This window comes from Pollachius pollachius (assembly GCF_949987615.1).
Source record: "Pollachius pollachius genome assembly, chromosome: 15".
NCBI lineage: Eukaryota > Metazoa > Chordata > Actinopteri > Gadiformes > Gadidae > Pollachius > Pollachius pollachius.
Window position 1 is genome coordinate 5,669,759 of NC_136948.1, and position 24,633 is coordinate 5,694,391.

Genomic DNA, 24,633 nt, shown 5'->3' on the forward strand with positions numbered 1-24,633 from the left:
CCACAGCATCAGGTGGACCAGACCCCAGCAGCCGTGCTAGAAGAGCATAACAGCAGCAGAGTGAACCTGTCCTGCAAGCATCAAATCCCAACCTACGACACCATCCTCTGGTACCGGCGCTCACAAGGAAGCAACCAGCTGGAGCTCATCGCGTATATCTATTACACGCAGCCGACCATCGAGACTTCCTTTAAAGGCAACTTCTCCATCGACGGGGATGGAGAGAAGTCGTCTAGACTGGAGCTGCTGAAGCTGAGGAGCCCGGAGGACACGGGAGAGTATTACTGTGCAGCTAGAATGCACTGTGATTAAGAACCAATGTACGCTGCTACAAAAGCCCTGGAGTTACCACAAGAGAGGGTAAAAACCCTGTTTCCTGCTGACGTGTTGAATCTGGGAAGGGGAGGAGGAGTGTGGGGGTACATTTGGATGATACAAGGCGAGCAAACTGCATGACGGTGTTAACCTCCATTCCCCAACATGGGCGTGCATGAGTTCATTTAAGTTCATTCATGGCAACTTTGATCCCATTGTCAGCCAATGGGTGAGCCCCTCACATGAGGCTCTCTCTCCTTTTTAGTAGCTTGACTTTGTGCAGTTGAGCAGCTCGTATCACAAACACAATCAGCACAAGAAAACCATGCCAGGTGGCCACTGTGTCTTTCTTCAGAAACTCTACAGACGTGTAGAGTCAGTGCAGTGCTTGGGTTCCTTTTGGTTGATGATGTAGTCGTACTTTGTTGTTAATGTTACTGTTTTAGTACTATGTTGTTCTTGTTATTGCAGGATAAGTTATCCCTTCTGAGTTTTGCCATTCTGATAATTCCTTGTAGGACACTTATTGATGCAATGGAGCATGGTGCACAGGGGAAGACACACAGACTGCGTTTACCCAGCATGTTCGATAAAGCACTGAATGTTTGTGACATTTTTAGTCATTAACATCAAAGTATATATAGGAACACAACCCCACTTTGAGTTAGGTCTAGGGTAGGATTATTTAGGGCCATAGTTATGGGCTAGGTCTATGGTAGGATGAGTTAGTGCTCGAGTTACGGGTTAGGGCTGGCGACCTCAGGCCTTGCATGGATAAGGGCTAGAGTTAGGGTCAGACTAGAGTTAGGGTAAGGGATAGTGGTTAGCATGTGCAACTGCAACACCACAGCAGGGGGCAGCAGCAACACATGCACACAGAACAAGTAGAGTCTCCTCCCTCCAGAATCAGAGTGGACTCCGAGGTGTCTTGAATGTAGTTTGTTGTTTTGCTTTCAACATGTCAGCGGCTTTTATTAGTTTTATTCTGCTGCTGCTTGTAACAGAACAAGGTAGCAACTTTAGCTCTTTCACTTTAGATGTGACTTATTTAAAATGATGTTCTTATTTTTCTTCTTCCGCTTATTCTTCTTCTTCCTCGACAACAACATCCAGAGTTTGTCCTCGTCCCTCGTCATCAACCAGTCCCCGAGACATCTCCTGACCGCACGAGATCTTGAGAATGTCACCCTCCACTGTCGCCATGGAGACTCCGACTACCCCTACGTGTTCTGGTTCCAGCACAGGACCGTCCAAGGGACGGGACGTCATATGGTCATGGTCGGGATGATTTACCACAACACCGCGCAGACGGAGATGGGGTTCAACGCCCGGTTTGGCATCACGGGCGACGTGAAGGCCGATGTCAATTTGACGATCTCCCAGAGGTCCATCAGTCCGATACCGCACAATACTTCTGTGCAGCAAGTATGCACGGTGCGTCTTTTTGGAAGAGCGCCTGTCACAAAAACGTTGTCATCTGATGTAGTTGTCATACACACACACACCGGCACCTGCACCTAACCACCACAATGAGACTAAATAAATGGATGCAGGCTATTAGAGGGGACATGTATTTATTCGCCAATGTCTTCCATTTTGTTTGTTAGTTTGGTTTGTGTTTGTTTTCAAGTTCTGGATTTATTCTAGTAATTTTTGCAAATGTTTGTGTGTGTGTGTCTGTCTGATTTACTGCTCCACTACAGGACTATTACAGGACTTCTATATTATAGGATATATTATATGACTAACGCACTTCTTAAGAAGCAGGAGCATCAAAATACTTCCCTCAAAGTGCATTTCTTTAAATATCCGTATTTTTTCTAAATGTTGTATATTTGAATACCTCTTTCTAATAAATTATTTTTTTAAAAAGTCCTTGTTTACATATTTATAATTTATATACAAATTTGTCATAATTTGGTGAAGTGAAACTTGCAGGTGGTAGTCGTATAGCTGTCCATTTGGGGCGGGCATGAGAAACACGGTAACATCGATTTCCATGTGAGGTGGATCACGTCATTATTTCAAGTCTCTCAAATGATACGGACGGTGATAAAGCTGAGACCATGTTCTCCTTTTTCTATTTACTGCTAGTGGCAGGTAAATACGTTTAAAAATACAAAGAACTGTTGAGACACAAATGGGGATTGTAAACGTCTATGTCTTTTAGATATTTTATTAATAGAATCCTTATTTTATATTCTTTTTTTTCATATAGCAGAGCTAGTAGGCTATAGCCTGGGACTGAAAGCACCGTTATCTTTTGGTTAATTTTGCTTGTGCACCTGTTGTGTATCTTGGTGATCATAATTTGAATATCGTTGATGCTATTCTATTCATCTATCGTGTGTATTCGACTAATACGTCCACCTCGTTCCCAGCCAGTTTATTTCACCCAGGTTTTCCAACTGACCTATCCCAGAGACGGTCAATGGTGGGCTCGCCGGGTGAGACGGTGACCCTCACCTGCAGCCACGAGGACGACGCAGTCTTCTATCTATTCTGGTATCGACTGAGGAAGTTTGGTTAACCATTGGTGTTAGTAGGTTACGTCTATGCGGAAAACATCAACACCGAGCCGCAGTTTGAGCATAGATTCGTCCTTAATGGAAACGCAAAAAGACATTAATTTGATGATTGGGAACCTGAGCGTCGAGGACAGAGGCGTCTACTACTGCTGCTCCAAACTGCACGATGATGCAAAGTGTCTGCTTCCTTGTACAAAAACACTAATAGTGTTAAATGGCGCATTATGAAACACAAGCGTATTGTTATTTCGTCAAGAATCAACGAATAAATTAGATAATGTCAGAGCGACGAAACGCCACGACGTTACTGATGACCCGTTACTCTAAAATACGAATATGGTGATTGTGCTGCATGCTGTTGCCTGGGATTGGATGTTGGGGGAGACGTCATCCATACAAACACATACGTCTACAGACGTGCATCGCAGAAATTCTTTACTTCTCTGCCTTCATGCATTTCTGCATTTCAGATCAACATGAATCCGAACTAGGCTACATTTGCACTCTGCCTTTCTCCTTTTTCCTGGCCACCTGTCAGTCTAAATATTAAAAAACATATATTTATAAATATCTTATGACAATTCTGTTCTAAATCTAGTTATCTGTGGGCCAATACATACCGTACATGGCATTTTAATGGGCTTTTTCAGGAGGTATAAACCATAATGAATAAATAATACATTTCATCTGTGACTAGCAAATTTTCTTAAATTTATTATGCCTGCAACCCAAACCAATAATTAAAAGACCAGGTTATACAATATTGAAAATGTAAGAACAAAAGTAAATAGGAAAGAAGAAAAGAATTCTGCAAAAGTCCACAATCATTTAATCTTTATCCCAACAAGCCAACAGTTCTTGTCGCTAACAGGGTAGATATTTGATCAGATAGGAATTCAGGCTAAATGCAGCTGCTAGTGTAGGTCTACTGTAATATTGGAAGCTGGGTAATTTTATCCGATAGGTGGAGGCAAAACACTATTCAGAGACCGCCCCCCCTCCTCCCCCCCTCCCAGACAGACTACACCAACACCAACCGATGAAAAACATCTATATTTTGTTGATATCTCAGATCAAGCTCAAGCCTCCATCTTCCAGTCAGAAATGATTGTCAGCCATATACTGCATGAGATAGGAATTATTTTAATTCTCTGTCTGTGTAAGTTGCTATGTTTTGTATTTTTATAACCAGAAAATACATAGTTTCAATTCAAGCTATTAACGGATGCAGTACTAGGCCTTTGCTCGATGTACACGTACTGTATCTTGTTGTTGTAATCCTTGTTTTTATTATTTCTTCAGCTATCTACACCCAAGGGTTAGCGTTTCAAAGACGCTTTGGATGAAAGCGTGGGCCAAAATGACTCAATGTACTGCAAATGTGACTTCTCTAAGTTATGCTCAACTTCCTCCTCATTCCATCCACAGTCGAGGTCAAAGGCATCGAGTTTCAGGAGTCCGGTCCCAAGATAGTACCGGACGAGAAGGCAGAGGTCGTGATCAACTGTAGTCATGACGACAGCTCTCGGCCTGTGATGCTGTGGTACCAGCAGAAAGGGGCGTCGGGTCCCTTGGTCTTGCTGGGTTATAACTATGGAGCCACTACATCCAACTATGAGGACGGCATCAAAGAGCAGTTTGAGATCAAAATGGAGGACAGGCAGAGCGGATCCCTGGCGGTTCGGGAGGCAAACGTAACGCACACGGCGGTGTACTTCTGCGCTGCTGGTGAGCACAGTGATGTGGTTTTGAACCGTGTGCGCACTAAAACGCTCCTCTGTGTATCGAGTCGATGATGAACAGTACTAGGCAGGAGAGGGTGTGTTTTAGTCTTCATGAAACAGACTTGTTCTGAAGGAGGGTCTGTATGTCTGTCTGAAAACAACATGGAGGACAGGATGTCTTTTGCAGTCGTTGGTGTTCTCCTGACTTTGCTTCGACTTCTGGGTAAAATCTCTCATAAGTCTGCTTCCAATAAACGCTATTTACTAATGTCAAATTTCAATCATTACAGTCTATGGTTTTGTCTTGGACTTTAAATGAACATCTTCTGTCTCTCTGCTTTTCTGTTCATGGGTGTGTTAGACTGTGTGACATTTCAGCCATCCCATCCCATAATACTTCAGGAAAACATCCGGGCGGAGATTAAATGTCAACACAACGACAGCGCTCTCAATTTAATGTTATGGTACCAGCGAAGACCACAGAACAACACTTTGAGTCTAATAGGCTACAGCTACTTTGGCAGCGACCCCAACTACGAAGAAGGGTTCAAAGATCAATTTGAGATAAAGATGGAGAGCGAAGTGAAAGGAGCGCTGGTACGTCGAAGGGCAGAGGCAAACGACTCTGGGGAGTATTTCTGCGCTGCCAGTACACGGTGATGTGGTTTGATGTGAGTCGCTCACTCAAAACCGATCTGTCCTTTCATCAAAGCTCAAACACAAGCAGCTAACGCTAGTCCCTCGTGTCGAATCCAAATTGTACGATTCCTTATCCATTTTGTTCCGTGTATCGATTTTCCATCGGCCACTTCTGTCTCTTTAAGATTAAAATATGACTTTGAATACTGTATGTCAGCCATGCACTGAATGAGATAGGAATTATCTTAATTCTCTGATTGTGTAAGTTGCTATGTTTTGTATTTTTATAACCAGAAAATACAGTTTCAAGTCAAGCTATTAACGGATGCAGTACTAGGCCTTTGTTCGATGTACACGTACTGTATCTTGTTGTTGTAATCCTTGTTTTTATTATTCCTTCAGCTATCTACACCCAAGGGTTAGCGTTTCAAAGACGCTTTGGATGAAAGCGTGGGCTAAAATGACTCAATGTACTGCAAATGTGACTTCTCTAAGTTATGCTCAACTTCCTCCTCATTCCATCCACAGTCGAGGTCAAAGGCATCGAGTTTCAGGAGTCCGGTCCCAAGATAGTACCGGACGAGAAGGCAGAGGTCGTGATCAACTGTAGCCATGACGACAGCTCTCGGCCTGTGATGCTGTGGTACCAGCAGAAAGGGGCGTCGGGTCCCTTGGTCTTGCTGGGTTATAACTATGGAGCCACTACATCCAACTATGAGGACGGCATCAAAGAGCAGTTTGAGATCAAAATGGAGGACAGGCAGAGCGGGTCCCTGGCGGTTCGGGAGGCAAACGTGACGCACACGGCGGTGTACTTCTGCGCTGCTGGTGAGCACAGTGATGTGGTTTTGAACCATGTGCGCACTAAAACGCTCCTCTGTGTATCGAGTCGATGATGAACAGAACTAGGCAGGAGAGGGTGTGTCTTAGTCTTCATGAAACAGACTTGTTCTGAAGGAGGGTCTGTATGTCTGTCTGAAAACAACATGGAGGACAGGATGTCTTTTGCAGTCGTTGGTGTTCTCCTGACTTTGCTTCGACTTATGGGTAAAATCTCTCTCATAAGTCTGCTTCCAATGAACGCTATTTACTAATGCCAAATTTCAATCATTACAATCTATGGTTTTGTCTTGGACTTTAAATGAACATCGTCCGTCTCTCTGCTTTTCTGTTCATGGGTGTGTTAGACTGTGTGACATTTCAGCCATCCCATCCCATAATACTTCAGGAAAACATCCGGGCGGAGATTAAATGTCAACACAACGACAGCGCTCTCAATGTCATGTTATGGTACCAGCGAAGACCACAGAACAACACTTTGAGTCTAATAGGCTACAGCTACTTTGGCAGCGACCCCAACTACGAAGAAGGGTTCAAAGATCAATTTGAGTTGACGAGGGAGAGCCTACTGAAAGGAACTCTGGTACGTCGAAGGACAGAGGCAAACGACTCTGGGGAGTATTTCTGTGCTGGCAGTACACAGTGATGTGGTTTGATGTGAGACGCTCACTCAAAACCGATCCGTCCTTTCATCAAAGCTCAAACAAAAGCAGCTAACGCTAGTCCCTCGTGTCAAATCCAAACTGTATGATTCCTTATCCGTTTTGTTCAGTGTATTGATTTTCTATTGGCCACTACTGTCCCTTTAAAGATCAAAATATGACTTTGAATACTGTATTGTCATTGACTACTAAGAAGAAATGCAAGGATCAAATCAATATAAATAATATACACGTCCTACACCTGGATTGATTTAGTCTGCTTTTTACACATCATTCTGGTCAGAACAAGCGTCTTTGAGCAAGGAAGGTTTCAGTACATGTTCTGGTGGTCGAGGGAGGAGGAGACTAGAGACTAGAGAGACTTTCAAGCCTCTGTTTTGCATAGCGTACCCTGGTGAAACATAGCATAGCATGATCAGTGACACTGAGGATTATGAACGATATATGACAAGAATTGAACTACAATAACAAGGGATATTGTCTTTTAAGATTTCTTGGAGGACTGTGCAGTATGTGTCAATTTATATGCAGTCTTGGGATTCTTGTTGTCTGTTTTACATGTAAGACTTATTTCAATATACAATAATTTATCTCAAATCAATTGAAAAGTAAAGAAATTTTGAAATTGCTTTTTAATTAAAAATTTTGTTAGCTAATAGAATAACTTACAATTACAATTTTCCGTTTGCAGATGAAGCTCAAAGTGTTATCTTTCAGCAATCATCCGCCAAAATAGTCAGAAAAGGTGCCAAAGGGATCCAGATTGACTGCAGCCATGACGACAGCAGTTATACATTAATGTACTGGTACCAACGCAAAGACGAAAACACGTCCCTGACCCTCATTGGGTTTGGTTACGAGTCGTCCCCTCAGAACTACGAGGATCGGTTTGAAGAGCAGTTCAACATTACAAGAGAAAGCGTCCTTCAAGGAACGCTGGTTCTTACAGAGGCAGCGGAGTCCGACTCGGCAGTGTATTTCTGCGCTGCCAGTACACGGTGATGTGGTTTGATACAGCTCCCTTGCCAAAACACCCTGAGAAATTAAAACGCAGCCTGACTGCTCTTTCCCCTTTGATGATGAACAGTACTAGGGAAGAAAGGGTGTGTCTTATTCTCCATGAAAACAACTTGTTCTGTAGGAGGGTCTGTGTGCTTGTCTGAAAACAACTTGGAGGAGAGGATGTCTTTTGGAGGAGAGGACCCTAATTTCTGCACCCCAGGGAGGTGGGTTCACCTCTGGTTCCTGTGTCATCATGGTCTTGGGCTTTGGTCTTGTTGTTGGCTTCTGGTTCTGGACTCTGGTTCTCAGCTTCTGGTTTGGTCTTTGTGGGGTTTGTGCACGGTGCCATTTGTCTTTGTTTCTTCCCTGTGTTGAGATCCTTGGATCTGGTCTTGGGTCTCGGGTGACAGCCGTGGTAGGCTGGTGGTCCAGGGTCATCTCTCTAGCCCCCTCCTAACTCCTTACCATAACCCCTCTACCCCCATATGGTAAGGAGCCTGCCTCGCTCGATTTATGTCCAATTTATGATGAACCTATCAGACCAAACAAGTCTAGCGACAAATCGAAACCAAATAGGATTTGAAATGTTACACACATTTACACTTGGAAATATTGCCTTCAACCTCAAAGAAGACCAATAGCCATATCCCTCAGGGGCGTAGCCAGGGTTAGAAAAATAGTGAGGTCCTGGCTTCAGAGCCAGGGGTTCAGTTATGTGGGGGGGGGGGGGGGGGGGGGGGGCAACAACAAATGTCACACATGGCAGACACAAAGTGACAAGTCTCAACAGAATTAAGCATTTACTCATGTCATGTCTGAGAAGTTCTCAACCGCTGATTTTGTATACAGCTGTACTTAGTATTTTTAATTTCATTTTTACGTCTACCGAATTGCGGTGACCTCATAGCTGGCTACGGGCATGGACGTGAGATGACCAGGGTGAGATCCGCTGGTCCGGGCATCCTGCCTCATTGAAGGAGTATTTCCTACAGCCTCAGTGGTGGCGGTCGTGCCTCATATGTTGAACAGAGAAAGGTGGGGCCTCACTCTGCTGCTGTCAGCCATATCGGCAGCATGCTAGTCACAGCCCTTCATCTGTTCAGTTTATTCTTTTTAGGTGAGTTTTGTCATTGAAGGACAGGGCTCATGGACAGACATCATAATGGGGAATTCCATTGGATGTTTTTGTTTTTAAATACTTTCTTACTCATCCTCAATAGTACATAGGAGACACAGGCTTGTACTGTATTCCATCCTTTTTTGTGTGTGGATGAATAACTAACGAGAGAGCACTCCTGACCACTGCAGGTCTGGCTGCCGTCCCGGTGCCCGTTCAACCCGGGGATCTGACCCTCCAGCCGGGCGCTGCCGTCACGCTCACCTGCAGTCTGGCGTCCGACATGTCGAGCTACACCATGCTCTGGTACCGACAGCATGTCTACGGTGATCCCATCAGGTTCATCGTCAAAGAATACGACACCAGTCGGGGTCGCTTCAAAGCCACTCTGGACACAAAACAGAACCTTTTCTCGCTGGGAATAAGCGAGTCGCAGGTGAACGACAGCGGGACGTTCTACTGCGCAGCCTATCACCGCGACACGCCTGGGTGCACAAGGCGTACACATACCGTCGCTGAGCTACGTTCATAGCGCTGTGGAGGAGCGGGTATCACAGATGTCGAGGGCGCTGGGAGACCTCGTGGTTTTGATAGAAGTCGAGATAGCCAACTGTCAGGCCGGCGGCTTGGTTGGTGAATATGCAAGCTATGCAAACGTTCTCATAACAGTGCAGTTGTTATCATTATTTATTATTTAAGGTTTGGTTAGACATGGACAGTGCAAATTAATAAACATGAAAAATGTCAATGTACCAGAATTAGCCAAAATGGCTATTTTGCATCTGTTGTCCATGGGCCGATGTAAACAGGCCTAAAGGAACTATAAACACAAGAACTAAAATAACTATACACACATCGTACAGGTTGTGGTTGCGATATGAACATTAGCTCTGGACTCTAGGCAACAAGCGAGGAGGACATCCCATTGAAAACCAAAGAAGACATCATCATCATCAGTGACTTGGCTGACGTCGTCACGTCACTGACAATGTGACAAGAAGACGGACAGACTAAGAACATACAGGCCTACAACCACAGAGATAATGATCAGGCCTTGAGAATATGGTGCCTGTGGCGTTATGTCACGGCAGTCCCCTGGGAAGGTAGTTTAACCCCAGCAGGGGACAAGGCGCACCATGAGGATTAGGATGACTCAAATGATGGCTCCACCACCACTAGGCCACCATGAGGGAATGAACCCAGTGATGGGCGGATAATGAGGTTAGACTTTTACAAAAGGTCTGTGCTTTTATGACAATATACTTTATCTTGGCATTCCGTCCCCACAAGGAAGAATTGCTGTTGGAATAATTAATTCTGAAATATGAAAGTGACAAGTAAGCTCCATTTAGGTTAAGGTACAGGAGGTGAGATAAGATAAGCTTAAGGTGGGGACAGAACGCCAAGATAAAGTATGCTGAGGGGAGGACAAGATCAGGGAGGTTAGGTGATGAGGCAAGAAAGAAGACTGTGAGGAAGATGAAGTACGGTCAAGATTAAACACATTTTACGATTTAGATGACTTTCTCCTCCAAAATAAGAGAATTGAAGCAATTGGCGGAGAAAGGGTCATTTTAAATGTCAAACACTGACCTCTGTGGCAGACAAAGCGTACGACACGTGACGAGAAGAACACGACTTTTGCAGAATTGAAAGGTAACAAAATGCAAAGGAATATGTCACCACGGCGGTTCCAGCACATGCCTGTAAACAACGTCCTTAATCTTTAATGACAATAAAGATACAAAATTAAAGCACAACTGAAGTCATCATTCTTTGATAGGATTATTTGAGGGGAAGGTCATATTTATATATATTTTAACAAACTTTTTTCTTATTTCTCACTCAAATTACGTGCTTTTTCTCGAACTTTTTCAATAATATAACCTCGTATATAATCATAATTTGCATAACCCAAGCCTTGGTTATTAGACAGATATAGAAAATTCATAAAATAATCAAATCAAACCATTTTATATTTCAAGATGTTCTGATTTTCAAGTTGTTTCACTGAAACATTTTTTTATTTTTTTATGAACTCCCTTATGTCAGCCCCATGTAAACACTGAATTAGGGAAGACAGACTATATACAAAGCACCTTCCATTTGGAACAAGCTCCAAAAATACTTGATGTTGTGTGCTTGTGTTTGTTGTGTGTACTGAGACAATTAATTAATCTCATCTCCCTCCCACTGTAATTGGTAATGTTTTATATCCAAATTGATGCTGATACGTTGTATTGTTTTACTTTACTTTATTATATTATTTACTTTATTTACACTTTTCCCTCGGCACCGTTACAAAAGAAGGATTTTTTCCCTCAATGTGTTTTCCGGGATTAAATAAACCAAAATGAAAAAATGAAAACAATTATTTTATTTTAAATTGCGTGCGTGTGTGCGTGTGTTTGAGAGACAGACCACGTCACCATGACGAAGTCTGCTATAAAAAGGCGGCAGGTGGAGAGAGAGGAGTAACCAAAGGTGTTCACATCCACCGTGTCATCATCCACAACAAAGGAAAAACTACACAAACAAACACACAACAGAACACAGAAGTTTTCATCTGACGCCTCGCGCCTGCTTTTGCTGGCGCCGGCGGCTTTTCTTAGCTCGTGCAGAGCAGCACGTGCGGGGAACAGCCGCTCGCGCTGTTTCTGCATGAGCTAAGAAAACCCGCACCACGTGCTGCTGCTGCTGCTGCTGATGCTCGGGGGAGATATGGGGAGGTCGCGCGGGGGCGTGCGCGGGGAGCGCTGATGTTTTTGTATGATGATGTTTCACCGTGGGGACAGGGGGCCACGGTGATACATCCCCATAGAGGCGCCGTACAAAAACCTCCCGCCTTCACACGCAATGTGCCACCGCACAACCCGCTGTATCTCAAGGAAAATAACCAACAATGGAGGTAAAGTCGACGCCATGGCATCCCGGGTGCTTTTCAATACAAACCATCAGGAACATTAAAGACATTAAAAGAGATTTTGTTCAGATTTTTCTGATAGCAATCGATTCCATTTGTGTGCGTAATTCGCCCGAGTTGATCAAACTCCGCTGAACTCATGCGTGTTTAGTCAATACACGAGATACATCTCGGGATGTGGAGTCTTCCTTGGGGATGAATTCGGAAAGTTTGAGGACTTTTTGGTACAAGAGCAGACCAGTGTGACAATGGAAACGAGGCCTACTTTGGAAAAGGGACGAAACTCACGGTCCTGGGTAAGTCCACGCTCAAAATTCTTAGCTATGACCAGCTGACAACAAATCTTTGACCGTAAATAGAGCCGAGTCCTTCTAATATAGACCGATCTGAGAGATCTGGGTTTTGGGAAGAATCGATAACACTGTGACCAACACTGAACCAGCCTACTTTGGCAAAGGAACCAAGCTGACCGTCTTAGGTAAATATTCCGTTCTCTAAATATGAAATTGAGGCTAAGACGGACACTTTCTATAGCCTCGGCATGAAAACCGTACGCCGGCATTCGATATAGTGTGAGTATCGCGGTTGGGGAATGATTGAGCAGATTATACCAGCTATTTCTGCACTGTGATGGTTCAAGTGAAGCATATTTCGGAAAAGGAACCAAGCTGACCGTTTTGGGTAAGAGAATGATAAAGAAAAGACGTAGACCTACAATTTAAGATGCATAGGTAAAATGTAAAGGGGAGCAGTCAAAGAGCTGTAGTAGTTGTCCTGCTTCGTACGGTACCTACTTCTTGCCATTAAGATGGTGCACTGTGCCAATTATGAGGCCTATTTCGGCCAGGGAACAAAACTCACTGTTCTGGGTAAGTCCTAACGTTATTTCAGTTTTCGGTATGCAGTGAATGCACTTGACCTGTGAATGAAACATTTACCTTGTGTGAGTCTGGTTAACTAATCAGTGGAAATAATGTGTTAGTAGGCCTGTCTCTATAAAGAAAAGGGGTAGGATTGCTTTAGAGCAGGTATCACAGGAGAAGGGGTTAAAGGCATTGAAACAGTGAGCACAGCTGGGTCTTGGGTTTATTGGTTGTTCTTGTGTACTGTGCCAGTGGTTTTAACGAGGCACACTTTGGTGGAGGAACCAGGTTAACGGTTATTGGTGAGACATGTAATGTTGTTTTTTACTTCTACTGATTGAAATAGATAGATTAACCTGAAACGTTCAAATTAGCCGTTCAACGGACTCCCCAACATTTTCGGTCGGATAGTGCGTCAAGCCAAAGGCAAACTGCCAAGTTTTCAAATGAAAGAAAGACCATTTTTTATTGAATTAAATAACCAATTCATTCATTCATTCATTAATATATGCGGAGAGTTGAGACTCGACGTTAGTGTGTATTTTTCACTTGAACGTATAGCGATAAGAATGACTAAACTACCAAAGGAGAGGGTTCTCCCGTTCGAGGTGGAGGTGAGGTGGAGCCGGTGAGGTGGAGGCGAGGTGGAGACAGGGTTATGTTACGGTGGAAATCCTCTGTGCTCCTACACGGAAGCCTATTTCGGAGCTGGAACGAAATTAACCGTTTTAGGTAAGAAATGTGTCCTCCAAAGCTCTTTATCTCGTAGGAGTCATGGTGTAGACGTTTTGTTCATCAGTAGGCTACAATTAAAAAAAAGATCGAATCAAATATAAAAAAAAATTCATTGTTTATTTGTAAAGAATGTTCGTAAACGGTGAGTTAAGATTCGGATTCATAAAATGAAAATCTTGATGCCAGCGGTGTACATGTTGGCCCGGTGCCCAGAGAACACCGACCTGGAGTCAGTTTTATCCGCTCCCAAACTGTAAAGGCTGTGGTGTTACATGTTGGCCCGGTGCCCAGAGAACACCGACCTGGAGTCAATTTTAACTGCTCGGTGAGCGGCTGTGCTCCCAGTCCGAGGCATACTTCGGAAAGGGGACAAAACTCACCGTTTTAGGTAAGGATATACGCGTAAAATTATCGTATGTAATTCGTAATGCATATTAATTCTCTAATGGCGCATGTTAAATACATGTAAATATATATTAAAAAGAAATACGTCCACCGAGACCATTTTGGTGGTTAAATACATCTTTAAGTCGTATTCGTGATGAAGTGTGTTGTGTAGGTGTACACAACCATGTTAAATGGTTTAAATGAACTGTACACTGTTGTAGGCTAGGCTACACAACGATTAAAGTGGTATTTGATTGATTCGCAAGGCCTGGTAGTTGTGTAACTGAACACCGAGTCTGCTGTCTGTGGTAGATACACGACTCACGGTACTAGGTACACGGTACTAAGAAATAACTTGTTTGTATAGACAGCATTATGTTGGTTAGTATTGACAAAAACAATGGAGGGAAAAGCAATAATTTAAATGAAGAAACAAACTTAATAATTACTAATAGCAAAATTAATAGAAGTGTTTTCATGATATATAAATGAAAAATTAATAATAGATAGGTAATATAGCTAATTGTCTTTTTAACAAGCAGCAAAAGCAAACACTGGCTTAATTGCTTAGTAAGGCTAATAGTCATTTAGCAAAAAAGTGTTGGCCTAAATTAAGGACGTGTCAATATTGCAAAAAAGGTTCTAATGAAAAAGCTAAATAACTAAAAAATATGGAACAGATTACAATGGGATTAAAGTGTACAGTGTAACACTTGGTTCTATGAACATCCTTACTCTACCAACAGCGATATATTGTTTTTCTTTCTTCTGACAAATGCAATTATTGTCTCTTTGGATAAAAACGTCTGCTAAATGCCCTAAATGTAAATGTAACGAATCACACGGCCAGCGGCCTCGCTCTGTTAACATCCGACTTGGGTCCCCTGCCACAATTAGGCTCCTTAATCCACCTAATGTACACCAACGTACCACGTTTATCGGCCAGGGCCGGTCCCACATGCAGCCCCCACCAGGGTGTACCTGTCATGTGCACAATCATAACTAGTATGGGAGGCAAGTCGGTCAAAGGAAACGCGGAGGCTGGTCGACCCGCATGTCAGACGGTCTGACGGCGTCCCTCTGTCTCCACAGAACCGGGGTGTACCGTCTCCCCGCCCACGGTGGTGGTCCTGCCGCCCTCTGAGAAGGAGTGCCGGGACCGGAAGAAGCAGCTGAAGAAGACCCTGGTGTGCGTGGCGTCAGGCTTCTACCCTGACCACGTCAGCGTGTCCTGGACTGTGAACGGCGTGCCGTTCACTCAGGGCGTGGCCAGTGACCACACCGCCCTGCGTGTGGACAAGAAATACCAGATCACCAGCCGGCTCCGGGTGGAGGCCCAGGTGTGGTACACAGAGGGCACCATCTTCAACTGCAACGTCAGCTTCTTCAACGGAAAAGACACCATCTACACCTCGGCCGAGGTTTATGGGAGCGGTGATGGTACAGTACAGCACCCAGAATGACCCCTAGGAGTCCCAGAACCCCAGACCTGGTTTATGGGGTCCGAGGTTCAAGGGGCGCCCCTGAACATGAATGACCCTTTAAGAGTCCATTAAACCGAACCTGGTTTATGGGGTCACAGTAGCACCCCTGAACATGAATGGCCCTTAGGAGTCCCGTACCATTATGGGGGGACGGTGTTTACCATTACAATTTAAGTTTGTATAGAATTTATGTCGACTAATTGGACTTCAAATTGGATAAAGGGGTCTGCTTAATGACTGAACAGTAAATAAAAAACATTTATTGTAGTTACACTTGTAACAGTTATTATAGTATAACACTTTGTTAAGGAGCAGTAGCCGCTACGGGCATCTAGCTGTAGGAGATCCACAGCTGATTGTCAGCTGACGGACAGGTGACAGACAGGTGATGGACAGGTGACAGACAGGTGACAGACAGGTGACAGACAGGTGACTGACAGGTGACGGACAGGTGACGGACAGGTGACGGACAGGTGACGGACAGGTGACTGACAGGTGACTGACAGGTGACTGACAGGTTACTGCAGACCCTGGGGATCAATGACCAACAAACCTTGATTTGATTGGTAGGAAACCAGTGTAGTAATACGTGTTCCACTCCATCTTTCCAGTCAGTGGGACCCAGACGGAAGCAGGCGGCATGACCAGAGGTACCGGTTCTGACACCCAGTAAAACCACACAGCACTTACTAACCGAAAGGACCCACGTACAGGCGCTGACTTTATCTGTAGAGGCTCCTGTTGTATACGGTCACGGTTTGAAGTGCTGCTTTGTTTTCCCCACAGAGAAATTTATCAAAGTCACCCAGACGGCCAGACTGTCCTACATCATATTCATCGTCAAGAACATTGTCTACGGAGTCTTTGTCACGATACTGGCTTGGAAACTCGGCCTCGGACGCTCGCACGCTACGGTACGTTTTACGTGCGCGCAAAGCTAGCATGTAGCAATGTTGTGGTTACGAAAATAAGTGTTTTGGGTTTACAATGCTGTGACACATATTTCATAAATGCTAGAGCATGTTGACTCGGAAAATCTGGTTTGTCCAAATAGTTTGTATGTAAGTCTCTGTTTAGCAACTCTACTTCAAACCCTCACATGCACAATTAGTTACACTGTGAGTTGCCATTTGCCACTTTACGTTTATACTTAAGATAGCAACACACATATATGTATACAGTACATTTTTCGTGTAAATAATATAAATAATAAATAATAATAAATAATATAATAAATAATAATAATAGTTACATTTTGTGTCTGACTTTTACTTGTTTGCACTGTTGAGCTAGCACGATATCCAAGCAGTTCAATGTGCCCATGAAAATAACCGTGAACCTTGAATCAAGTGAAGGCTGGAGGGGGGCGTCAGGTCGTCATTGGCTCAATCTGTGTCTTGTCCCGTCTCGTGCCCCAGGCTAAGAAGTGAGACAGCGGGGCGATACCAGGGAGCTGATGGCTCCAGCTGACCATTTTCTCCGTTGTTGCCTTGGTGATGTGAAACTTGCCATGCGAGAATATAAACACATTACGTTGTACTCTGGAGAGCCACGCTGTGTTCTACATCCAGGCATCAGCCCGCTTCGTCTCAATTTCTCATCACTTTGAAGATAGCTGATGAATTGATTGGGACACTAAAATAATTATAAGAAGGAATATTAATAATGATAATCACTTTTGCTGAAATCCATGATGCTATTGTCTCATAAGAATGTATGTTTTTGCATGATTTGTGCTTGTTTTCATAAATATGTCTGTTTGTTTTCCCAATATGTCTTTCTGCAATAAATTCGATTACGTTGAAATGGCTGCGGCTTGTTCTTGCTAGTTTGTAATTAAAGTTGCTGAGAAGAGATGAGGGAATTAACTAAAGTTAATGTGTTGAGTTACTCACGTAGATTTATATATTCCACTAGTATAAGACAAAGATCTACGCTAAAGGTCTATGCTAAAGGTCAATGAGAACAGAAGAAAGTAGTAAATTATACTTGATGTAGTTCATCATTTTAAAGTGTGTGAAGACATTTAAGAGCTTTAGGATTGTGTAAGATTCAAAGAAGAGGAATATTTATGTACTGTAATATATATAATGTTTGACAGGCTGATGTAGGCCTACTAAATCACCCAAAACACTTTCTCAAAACCCAAAACACTCCAACCAGTTAATTATTATAAACACATCTCAATTATCTCAAGGGTTGGTCCACCAGACGCCTTACTACGTACCAAAACATACACAATCATCAGCAACATAGAAAATGATCAACAAAACACATCAGAGCATCACAAATACTCTTGTCTCCAGAGCGAGCCAGCCAGCAGAAGAGGAGCTGATGGAGGAGGAGAAGGGGGAGGAGGTGGAGGAGGAGGTGAAACAGGATGTGGTGACCCACATCCTCCTTACAAACGAGAAATGTCAAAGATCAGCAGCTTCCTGCCTCCCCACCACGACCCAGACACCTGCCGCCTGCTCGTACAAAACAGCCTGCAGTCGGGCGGAGAACGTTCCACCGGGGGGCGGGGGGGGGGGGAGGACGGTTGCCGGGGGTGACAGGGGCGTGCGTGTGAGCGTGCAGTGCGGTGGCCTTCTGGCTGATTTTTCGAGGCAGCTGCTTGCCTCTGTTTCCGGTGCAGTCGTTTGCATTTTGCAAAAGAGCTTCTGAGGTGAAGACCTGAATATGAAAACCTGTTGTGCAACTGCTACATGACGAAAGTCAACTACAGGTGACGGGAAAGGTAACCTTCTAAAAAGCATAAGGTTTAGTGCTTTAATTCACCATTGTGAAAGCTGAAGTCAATGTGAGTGCTCCAGCTAAACAAAAGAAACACGTTCAAAACTATCTCCCCCTGCCGTCACTGTTGCATTACTCGAAGTCAACTGTACTTCATCAATTAGAAGTCTATTCCTTTTTTCACTTGTGTTTATGCTTTGAAAATCCATAATTCACACACAAGCATTAGCACACTCAGGAATGCACTTGAATGTAAAAAAATCGACACACGCACACGCACACGCACACACACACACACACACACACACACACACACACACACACACACACACACAGACACCCGTTTTTGAGGTGTCACAGACCCCTGTTGTAAACGTCTGACTGCTGTGCACCAGAATACTGAAATAAACTCACCAAAGGTGTTATCAAAATATGATTCTTATTATAAAAATATTACAAAATGAACAGAAACATGGAGTCAAAATATAAAAGATAGTTCTCAAGAAAGACAGTGGCAGTGCATGGCCATTAAATTAGACTACAAAAACATAATTTAGTGAAGTCTCATTATAGCCACAACATATAATAATAAAAATAAAATCGTACAGTGCAGCAGATAGCAGAGTATTTCAAATGGAATAAAATGAATCAATCACACTTACCACATTAACTTAATTAATCTGAATAAAACATACAGCGCCCTCTTTAAAATACCAATGTCTTGAAAAGTGTGATAAACCTCTACTGAACAGATGGGGGCGACAGTGAGAAGGAAGGCTGCCCATAACATATACTCGTCTTCAAATACACTCTGAACAGAGTTTATGGTGTAGATGATGTAGTTTTCTGCTGACTGAAAACCAGTATTTCTCTACTCAATTTCAGGTTAATCAGTAGTTTTCTACTAATTTTGAGGTTTTCAGCTACATCAACATCTTCATAATTCTAATGTTTTTGATAATACGTTTTTTTTTGCGCCGTCCAGATTTCAAAGTTCATGCTCGAAATGTAACGCTATCTTCCTTGTTTCCCAAGACCCCCCGTCCAAACCCCACCCCCTCCTGACCCCAGATGCCCCCCCCCCTCACCATCTCTAGACCCCCCCATCTGACCTGGAGTGACATTTACCATCGACCTTATGGAGACATGACTTCACCAGGCCCTCATCACTACGCTGATCCCTCGTTCTTGTGCAAACCCAGCCGCGTCTCAGCGCCTCTACGGAGCCACGCCTGCTGTCCCACCCCTGGTCAGACCGCAACCTTTGACCTTTGACCTCCGACCATAGCGAGCGGTACCTTCAGTCTTTTCAATGGGATCCTGTAAAGGCAGTGTCTCCCCCCCCCCCCCAGAGGTAAACAGCATCCTGGGGGTCCTGGGGGCTCTTGGGGGTCTTGGGGGCCCTAGCCGCGCCGGTGGGCCCTGCGGGTGGAGCGGGCGTGGCGAGTGCAGCTGCCGCAGCAGAAGCTTGAGTAGTAGGAGTTGGAGCAGAGGCGGGCGTAGACGATGAGCTCACAGTTGGCCAGGTCGGGCTGGTCCACGCAGTCCGGGGCGAGGTCCACTGGGGGAGGGGGGGGGGCACAGGGGTTAGAACACACACATGGTACACACACATACACACAGGGGTTAGAACACACACACACGCACACAGTTTATAACGCACACTTAGTACACACAAACATACATACACACACACACACACACACACACACACACACACACAGTAAACACACAGAGTACACAAAAACAAACACACACACACAGTGTGACACGACGGGCGGGAGACAGTGACAGACAGACAGAGAGAGAGCAGAGGGTTCCCTGACCTTGCTGGCTCCTCCTCGTGACCTTGACCTCGGCGGCGGCGCTGACAGAGTAGATGCCGGTGTAGGCGTTGCAGGTGTACGTCCCCTCGTCGGCCGGCTGGGCGTCGCTCAGCACCAGGCTGCCGTCGGGCGACGCCCGCACCTTCACCCCGTCGGCCCGCACCGGGACGCCGTTCCTACGGCAACGGGACCAGCGTTAGCATGGTGCCGGAGTTACCATCGTGAAGAGATCAGTCTACCAGCCTACCCAGTGGACTGTAGCAAACGTTGCTCATCTATCTGTCACATACCTAGGTGGACAGGCCACTTGTGATGTCAGAAGAGGCAGATTTTCAAAACGGCATGTAACGGCTAATTACACTCACACCTGATGGGATAATATGTCACCTTTAACATCGAATTGGCCAAGATAGTAGTTATCTTTGCCATTTAAATTTGGCCAAGAAGTGCTTATTTCCCCTGATTGCTACCAGGTGCCTTCCAGGAGGATATCTACATTTAACGTCACAAGGTTTTAATGGTTTGTTATGAGCACACTCAAACAAGTATGCGGCCAGTAAAACTAAAAATGGAGGACTCCGACCGTTAAAATATCTAGGAGGATGAAAATACAACAAAAACATCAGCGTAAAATATTCACAAAGATCAATAGATAATACATCCTAGTGTCCTCTCTTTGGCCTTTGTTGATAGCAGCGATTATTAGCAAAAACCTGATGGCAAAGTATTGTGCGTTGACTTAGCATCGCTAACGCTAACAGGAAGTAGCTTGCTACCGGGACCAGCCGACGTTGACATTGTCCCCGGAGACGACGCAAGGCAGCACGGCGGTGTCGCCCTGGGTGACGTGGATGTTGGTGGGCGCCGTGGTGATCCGCAGGTCGGCTAGACGATCACAAAGCAAACACTTTCACGCCTGGTTTGGAGATAGCTTGATGCTAAGCTAATTGACACAGTAGCATGCGATGAGGTGTAGCATGTAGCATAGCTAGGCTAATGAACATGATGGGTGGGATGCAAAGCTGGGTGATGAGTTAGCATGAGACTAATTGTAACATTAGTGTCATGATTTGGTTGTTGGACACTCGCATATTGACATTAGAATACATTAGCATATCACAGATCTGAGTGTATTATTAACATAAGACTATGCTCATTGAAACAACATGTGAGGCGATTGCATTGTTAGCATGTAGCTTTGCCGTTGATGAGCATCACCTTTCACCCTGAGCTGCAGCTGTCTCTGCTCCAGCTGCTTCTGATTGGACGCTGTGCAGGTGTAAACCCCCGAGTCACTTGACCTCAGCTGGCCAATGGTCAGCGTGCCCTCGGAACTCTGGGTAATTCTGTGACAAAGACAAAAGGAAACGAGCATGAGGCCTGTTGGATTGATGAGGTGATACAAGGATGTGTCTGTCTGTCTGTCTGTCCCTGGATTCTGACAGTGTGTGTGTGTATATGTACCTGGAGTCTGACAGTGTGTGTGTGTGTGCGTCTGAGATTGTGTGTGTGTGTGTGTGTGTGTGTGTGTGTGTGTGTGTGTGTACCTGGACTCCATCAGTGTGTGTGTGTGTGTGTGTGCGCGCGTACCTGGACTCCGTCAGTGTGTGTGTGTTTGTGTGTGCATACCTGGACTCCGTCAGTGTGTGTGTGCGTACCTGGACTCCGTCAGTGTGTGTGTGTGTGCGTAGCTGGACTCCGTCAGTGTGTGTGTGTGCGTACCTGGACTCCGTCAGTGTGTGTGTGTGTGTGCGTACCTGGACTCCGTCAGTGTGTGTGTGTGTGCGTGCATACCTGGACTCCGTCAGTGTGTGTGTGTGTGTGTGTGTGTGTACCTGGACTCCGTCGGTGTGTGTGTGTGTGTGTGTGTGTACCTGGACTCCGTCAGCGTGTGTCTGTGTGTGTGCGTACCTGGACTCCTTCAGTGTGTGTGTGCGTACCTGGACTCTGTCAGTGATTGTGTGTGTGTGTGTACCTGGACTCCGTCTGTGTGTGTGTGTGTGTGTGTGTGTACCTGGACTCCGTCAGTGTGTGTGTGTGTACATGGACTCTGTCAGTGTGTGTGTGTGTGTGTGTGTGTGTGTGTGTACCTGGACTCCGTCAGTGTGTGTGTGTGTGTGTACCTGGACTCCGTCAGTGTGTGTGTGTGTGTGTGTGTACCTGGACTCCGTCAGCGTGTGTCCCTCTCTGGTCCAGTGGATGGTGACGGAGGAGAGGGCGGAGGCCGGCAGGATGTGACACGGCAGCGTGGCCGTCTGCCCGGACCGCAGCTCCATCACCGAGGGGGCGGAGCTCTGGATGCTGAACCTGGGGGGGGGGGGGGAGCAACAACCACATAAACATACAGAACACACATCATGGAGGGGGGGGGGGGCAAATACAGATACATTACACACATCATGGAGGGGGGCAAATACAGATACATTACACACATCATGGAGGGGGGGGGGGGCAAATACAGATACATTACACACATCATGGAGGGGGGGGCATACACATCATGGCTCATCATGGGGGGGGGGGGGGGGGGGGGGGGGGGATATGGTGACAGGTGTTTCAGAGAAGCGAGAGAATGTTTTACCTGGGTGAAGGTCCATCACCCGGTAGTGGTTCTGTTGGAATGGGTTGAGATCCCTCTGGGACACACACACACACACACACACACACACACACACACACACACACACACACACACACGCTGTGTTAACCTGAGACAGACAGGTAGATGTCTTTGTTTACCTGAGACAGACAGGTAGGTGTCTGTGTTTATGTGAGACAGACAGGTAGATGTCTGTGTTTACCTGAGACAGACAGGTAGGTGTCGGAGTTTACCTGAGACAGACAGGTAGCTGTCAGTGCTTACCTGAGACAGGTAGATGTCTGTGCTTACCTGAGACAGACTGGTAGATGTCTGTGTTTACCTGAGACAGACAGGTAGGTGTCGGAGTTTACCTGAGACAGACAGGTAGCTGTCAGTGCTTACCTGAGACAGGTAGATGTCTGTGCTTACCTGAGACAGACTGGTAGATGTCTGTGTTTACCTGAGACAGACAGGTAGGTGTCGGAGTTTACCTGAGACAGACAGGTAGCTGTCAGTGCTTACCTGAGACAGACAGGTAGATGTCTGTGTTTACCTGAGACAGACTGGTAATGTCTGTGTTTACCTGAGACAGACAGGTAGGTGTCTGTGTTTACCTGAGACAGACAGGTAGGTGTCTGTGTTTACCTGAGACAGACAGGTAGATGTATCGGTGGTCTCGCTCTCGGTCCTGCGTCGCCACACACAGGTACCAGCCGGCGTCGGCCATGCTGAGCGGACCGACCAATAGGGAGCCGTTGGGCTGCTGGTGGTGTCTGAGGTACGAGAGGTCAAGAGGTCGAGAGGTCAACAGTGGAGGTCAACCACTACATATTATTCATTTTAGTATTTCAGTCACGTGAAAAGTGTGCTAAAACTTTTATGATGAAGATCAAAGAAGGTCAAAGGTCAGAACACTTGACCTTTGACCTCTGAATAGTTATGACCAAGTTAATTGTAAAAAAATGTCTGATAAATCGATAAATGTAATTAAAACAATACAGTGATTAGATGCTGCAATCACTAAAGGCCCAATGAAAACATTTCCACCAAAAGGGTGATTTTGTTCCCTCATTGGTTTCAAGGGATTCTGGTTCATTTCAATACAATTAAAAAGCCATCAATCCTTGCGTCAAAGGTTAACAACGTGTGTGTGTGCGTGTGCGTGTGCGTGCGTGTGTCTGACCTGCGGGTGGAGAGCGGTTCTCCGTCCCGCCGCCACTCCACGATGAGGGTGGAAGAGGGCGGGGGGCTAACCCTGCAGGGCAGCACCACCGTCTGGCCCACCAGGGCCTCCACCCGGGACGGGTCCGACGGGTCGATGGTCACACCCCCACCTAGGGTCAGACTGGGGGAGGAGGAGGGAGGAGGGAGGGAGGAGAAGGAGGAGAGGAGAGAAGGAGGAGTGGGAGGAGGAGGAGGAGGAGAAGGAGGAGAGGAGAAGAGGAGAGAAGGAGGAGTGGGAGGAGGAGGAGGAGGAGGGAGAGGAGGAGGAGTATAGGAGTGGGAGAGGGTAGAGGAGGAGAGGAGAGGAGAAGAGGAGAGAAGGAGGAGGAGGAGAAGGAGGAGAGGAGAGGAGAAGAGGAGAGAAGGAGGAGGAGGAGGGAGAGGAGGAGGAGTATAGGAGTGGGAGAGAGTAGAGGAGCAGAGAGGAGGAGAGGAGAGGAGAAGAGGGGAGGAGGAGGAGGAGGAGAAGGAGGAGAGGAGAAGAGGAGAGAAGGAGGAGTGGGAGGAGGAGGAGGAGGGAGAGGAGGAGGAGCATAGGAGTGGGAGAGGGTAGAGGAGGAGAGAGGAGGAGAGGAGAGGAGAAGAGGGGAGATGGATTGGGAGAATGGAGAGGAGGAGTGGGAGAGTAGAGGGGAGAGGAGGAGGGAAGGAATAGGAAAGGGAAGAGGAGAGAGAAGCGGGGAGGGGGGATGAGGAGAAAGGAGGCAGGAGTACAAGGAAGGATAGAAAGAAAGAAAGATAGATAGAGGTAGAAATGAGAGAACATGAAATAGAATGAAAGAGTGAAAGCATAAAGACAAGAACAAAAGAAGAGAGATGGAGACAGAGCCGGAGAGAAGGGTCACTTTATGCTCCACTGTTGGTCCGGTCACTGGTCACCACAGCAAGCATAAAGGAGAGCCGCGTGTGGGCCCTGATTGGTCGGTCAGAGAGGTCAGAGGTCAGAGAGAGAGAGGAGGTCAGACTGGCTTGTCAACACCTGGTACGACCCACACTGCCCAGAGAAACACCCGCCACACCAAAGTATTAGTACTCTACTGTATGACTACT

General features: G+C 45.7%; 2 protein-coding genes across 8 annotated transcripts in view; one reads left to right on the top strand and one right to left on the bottom strand.

Moving 5' to 3' along the window:
* Nucleotides 1-3,909: 3,909 nt before the first annotated feature.
* On the top strand, nucleotides 3,910-17,025 carry LOC307087219 (M1-specific T cell receptor beta chain). 7 transcript variants are annotated; one of them, XM_079752711.1, is made up of 8 exons: nucleotides 3,910-4,002; nucleotides 4,272-4,790; nucleotides 4,929-5,216; nucleotides 11,987-12,046; nucleotides 14,828-15,175; nucleotides 15,831-15,869; nucleotides 16,006-16,133; nucleotides 16,638-17,025. In XM_079752711.1, the coding sequence occupies exons 2-8, from the start codon at nucleotides 4,679-4,681 to the stop codon at nucleotides 16,647-16,649; spliced, it is 987 nt and encodes a 328-aa protein (XP_079608837.1). In that variant the 5' UTR covers nucleotides 3,910-4,002; nucleotides 4,272-4,678; the 3' UTR covers nucleotides 16,650-17,025. The 7 variants fall into 7 exon arrangements, with proteins under 7 accessions (XP_079608837.1, XP_079608842.1, XP_079608843.1 ...); XM_079752713.1 differs by lacking the exons at nucleotides 3,910-4,002; nucleotides 4,272-4,790; nucleotides 4,929-5,216; nucleotides 11,987-12,046 and adding exons at nucleotides 11,321-11,631; nucleotides 12,583-12,619; XM_079752716.1 differs by lacking the exons at nucleotides 11,987-12,046; nucleotides 14,828-15,175; nucleotides 15,831-15,869; nucleotides 16,006-16,133; nucleotides 16,638-17,025 and adding exons at nucleotides 5,735-6,034; nucleotides 9,019-10,527 and having other exon boundaries at nucleotides 4,929-5,164.
* A 2,330-nt stretch (nucleotides 17,026-19,355) lies between these two features.
* The window catches only part of paplna (papilin a, proteoglycan-like sulfated glycoprotein), a gene marked incomplete at its 3' end in the record, with an annotated part of 26,502 nt that continues 21,224 nt past the window's right edge, over nucleotides 19,356-24,633 (bottom strand). The window contains exons 21-28 of the mRNA XM_079752083.1: nucleotides 23,543-23,704; nucleotides 23,005-23,132; nucleotides 22,360-22,414; nucleotides 21,939-22,085; nucleotides 20,997-21,124; nucleotides 20,555-20,663; nucleotides 19,779-19,954; nucleotides 19,356-19,513 (exon numbers count right to left, since the gene is read on the bottom strand). Coding sequence (XP_079608209.1) covers nucleotides 19,356-19,513; nucleotides 19,779-19,954; nucleotides 20,555-20,663; nucleotides 20,997-21,124; nucleotides 21,939-22,085; nucleotides 22,360-22,414; nucleotides 23,005-23,132; nucleotides 23,543-23,704 — 1,063 coding nt within the window. The remainder of the gene's footprint in view (nucleotides 19,514-19,778; nucleotides 19,955-20,554; nucleotides 20,664-20,996; nucleotides 21,125-21,938; nucleotides 22,086-22,359; nucleotides 22,415-23,004; nucleotides 23,133-23,542; nucleotides 23,705-24,633) is intronic.

What these genes read in the sequence shown, in the direction of transcription:
- LOC307087219 (XM_079752711.1), top strand. Translation starts at nt 4,679, where the DNA reads ATGAAACAGACTTGTTCTGAAGGAGGGTCTGTATGTCTGTCTGAAAAC. An exon ending in GACTTTGCTTCGACTTCTGG is followed by an intron (nt 4,791 to 4,928) that starts GTAAAATCTCTC and finishes TGGGTGTGTTAG; the next exon opens with ACTGTGTGACATTTCAGCCA. An exon ending in AGCAGGCGGCATGACCAGAG is followed by an intron (nt 15,870 to 16,005) that starts GTACCGGTTCTG and finishes TTTTCCCCACAG; the next exon opens with AGAAATTTATCAAAGTCACC.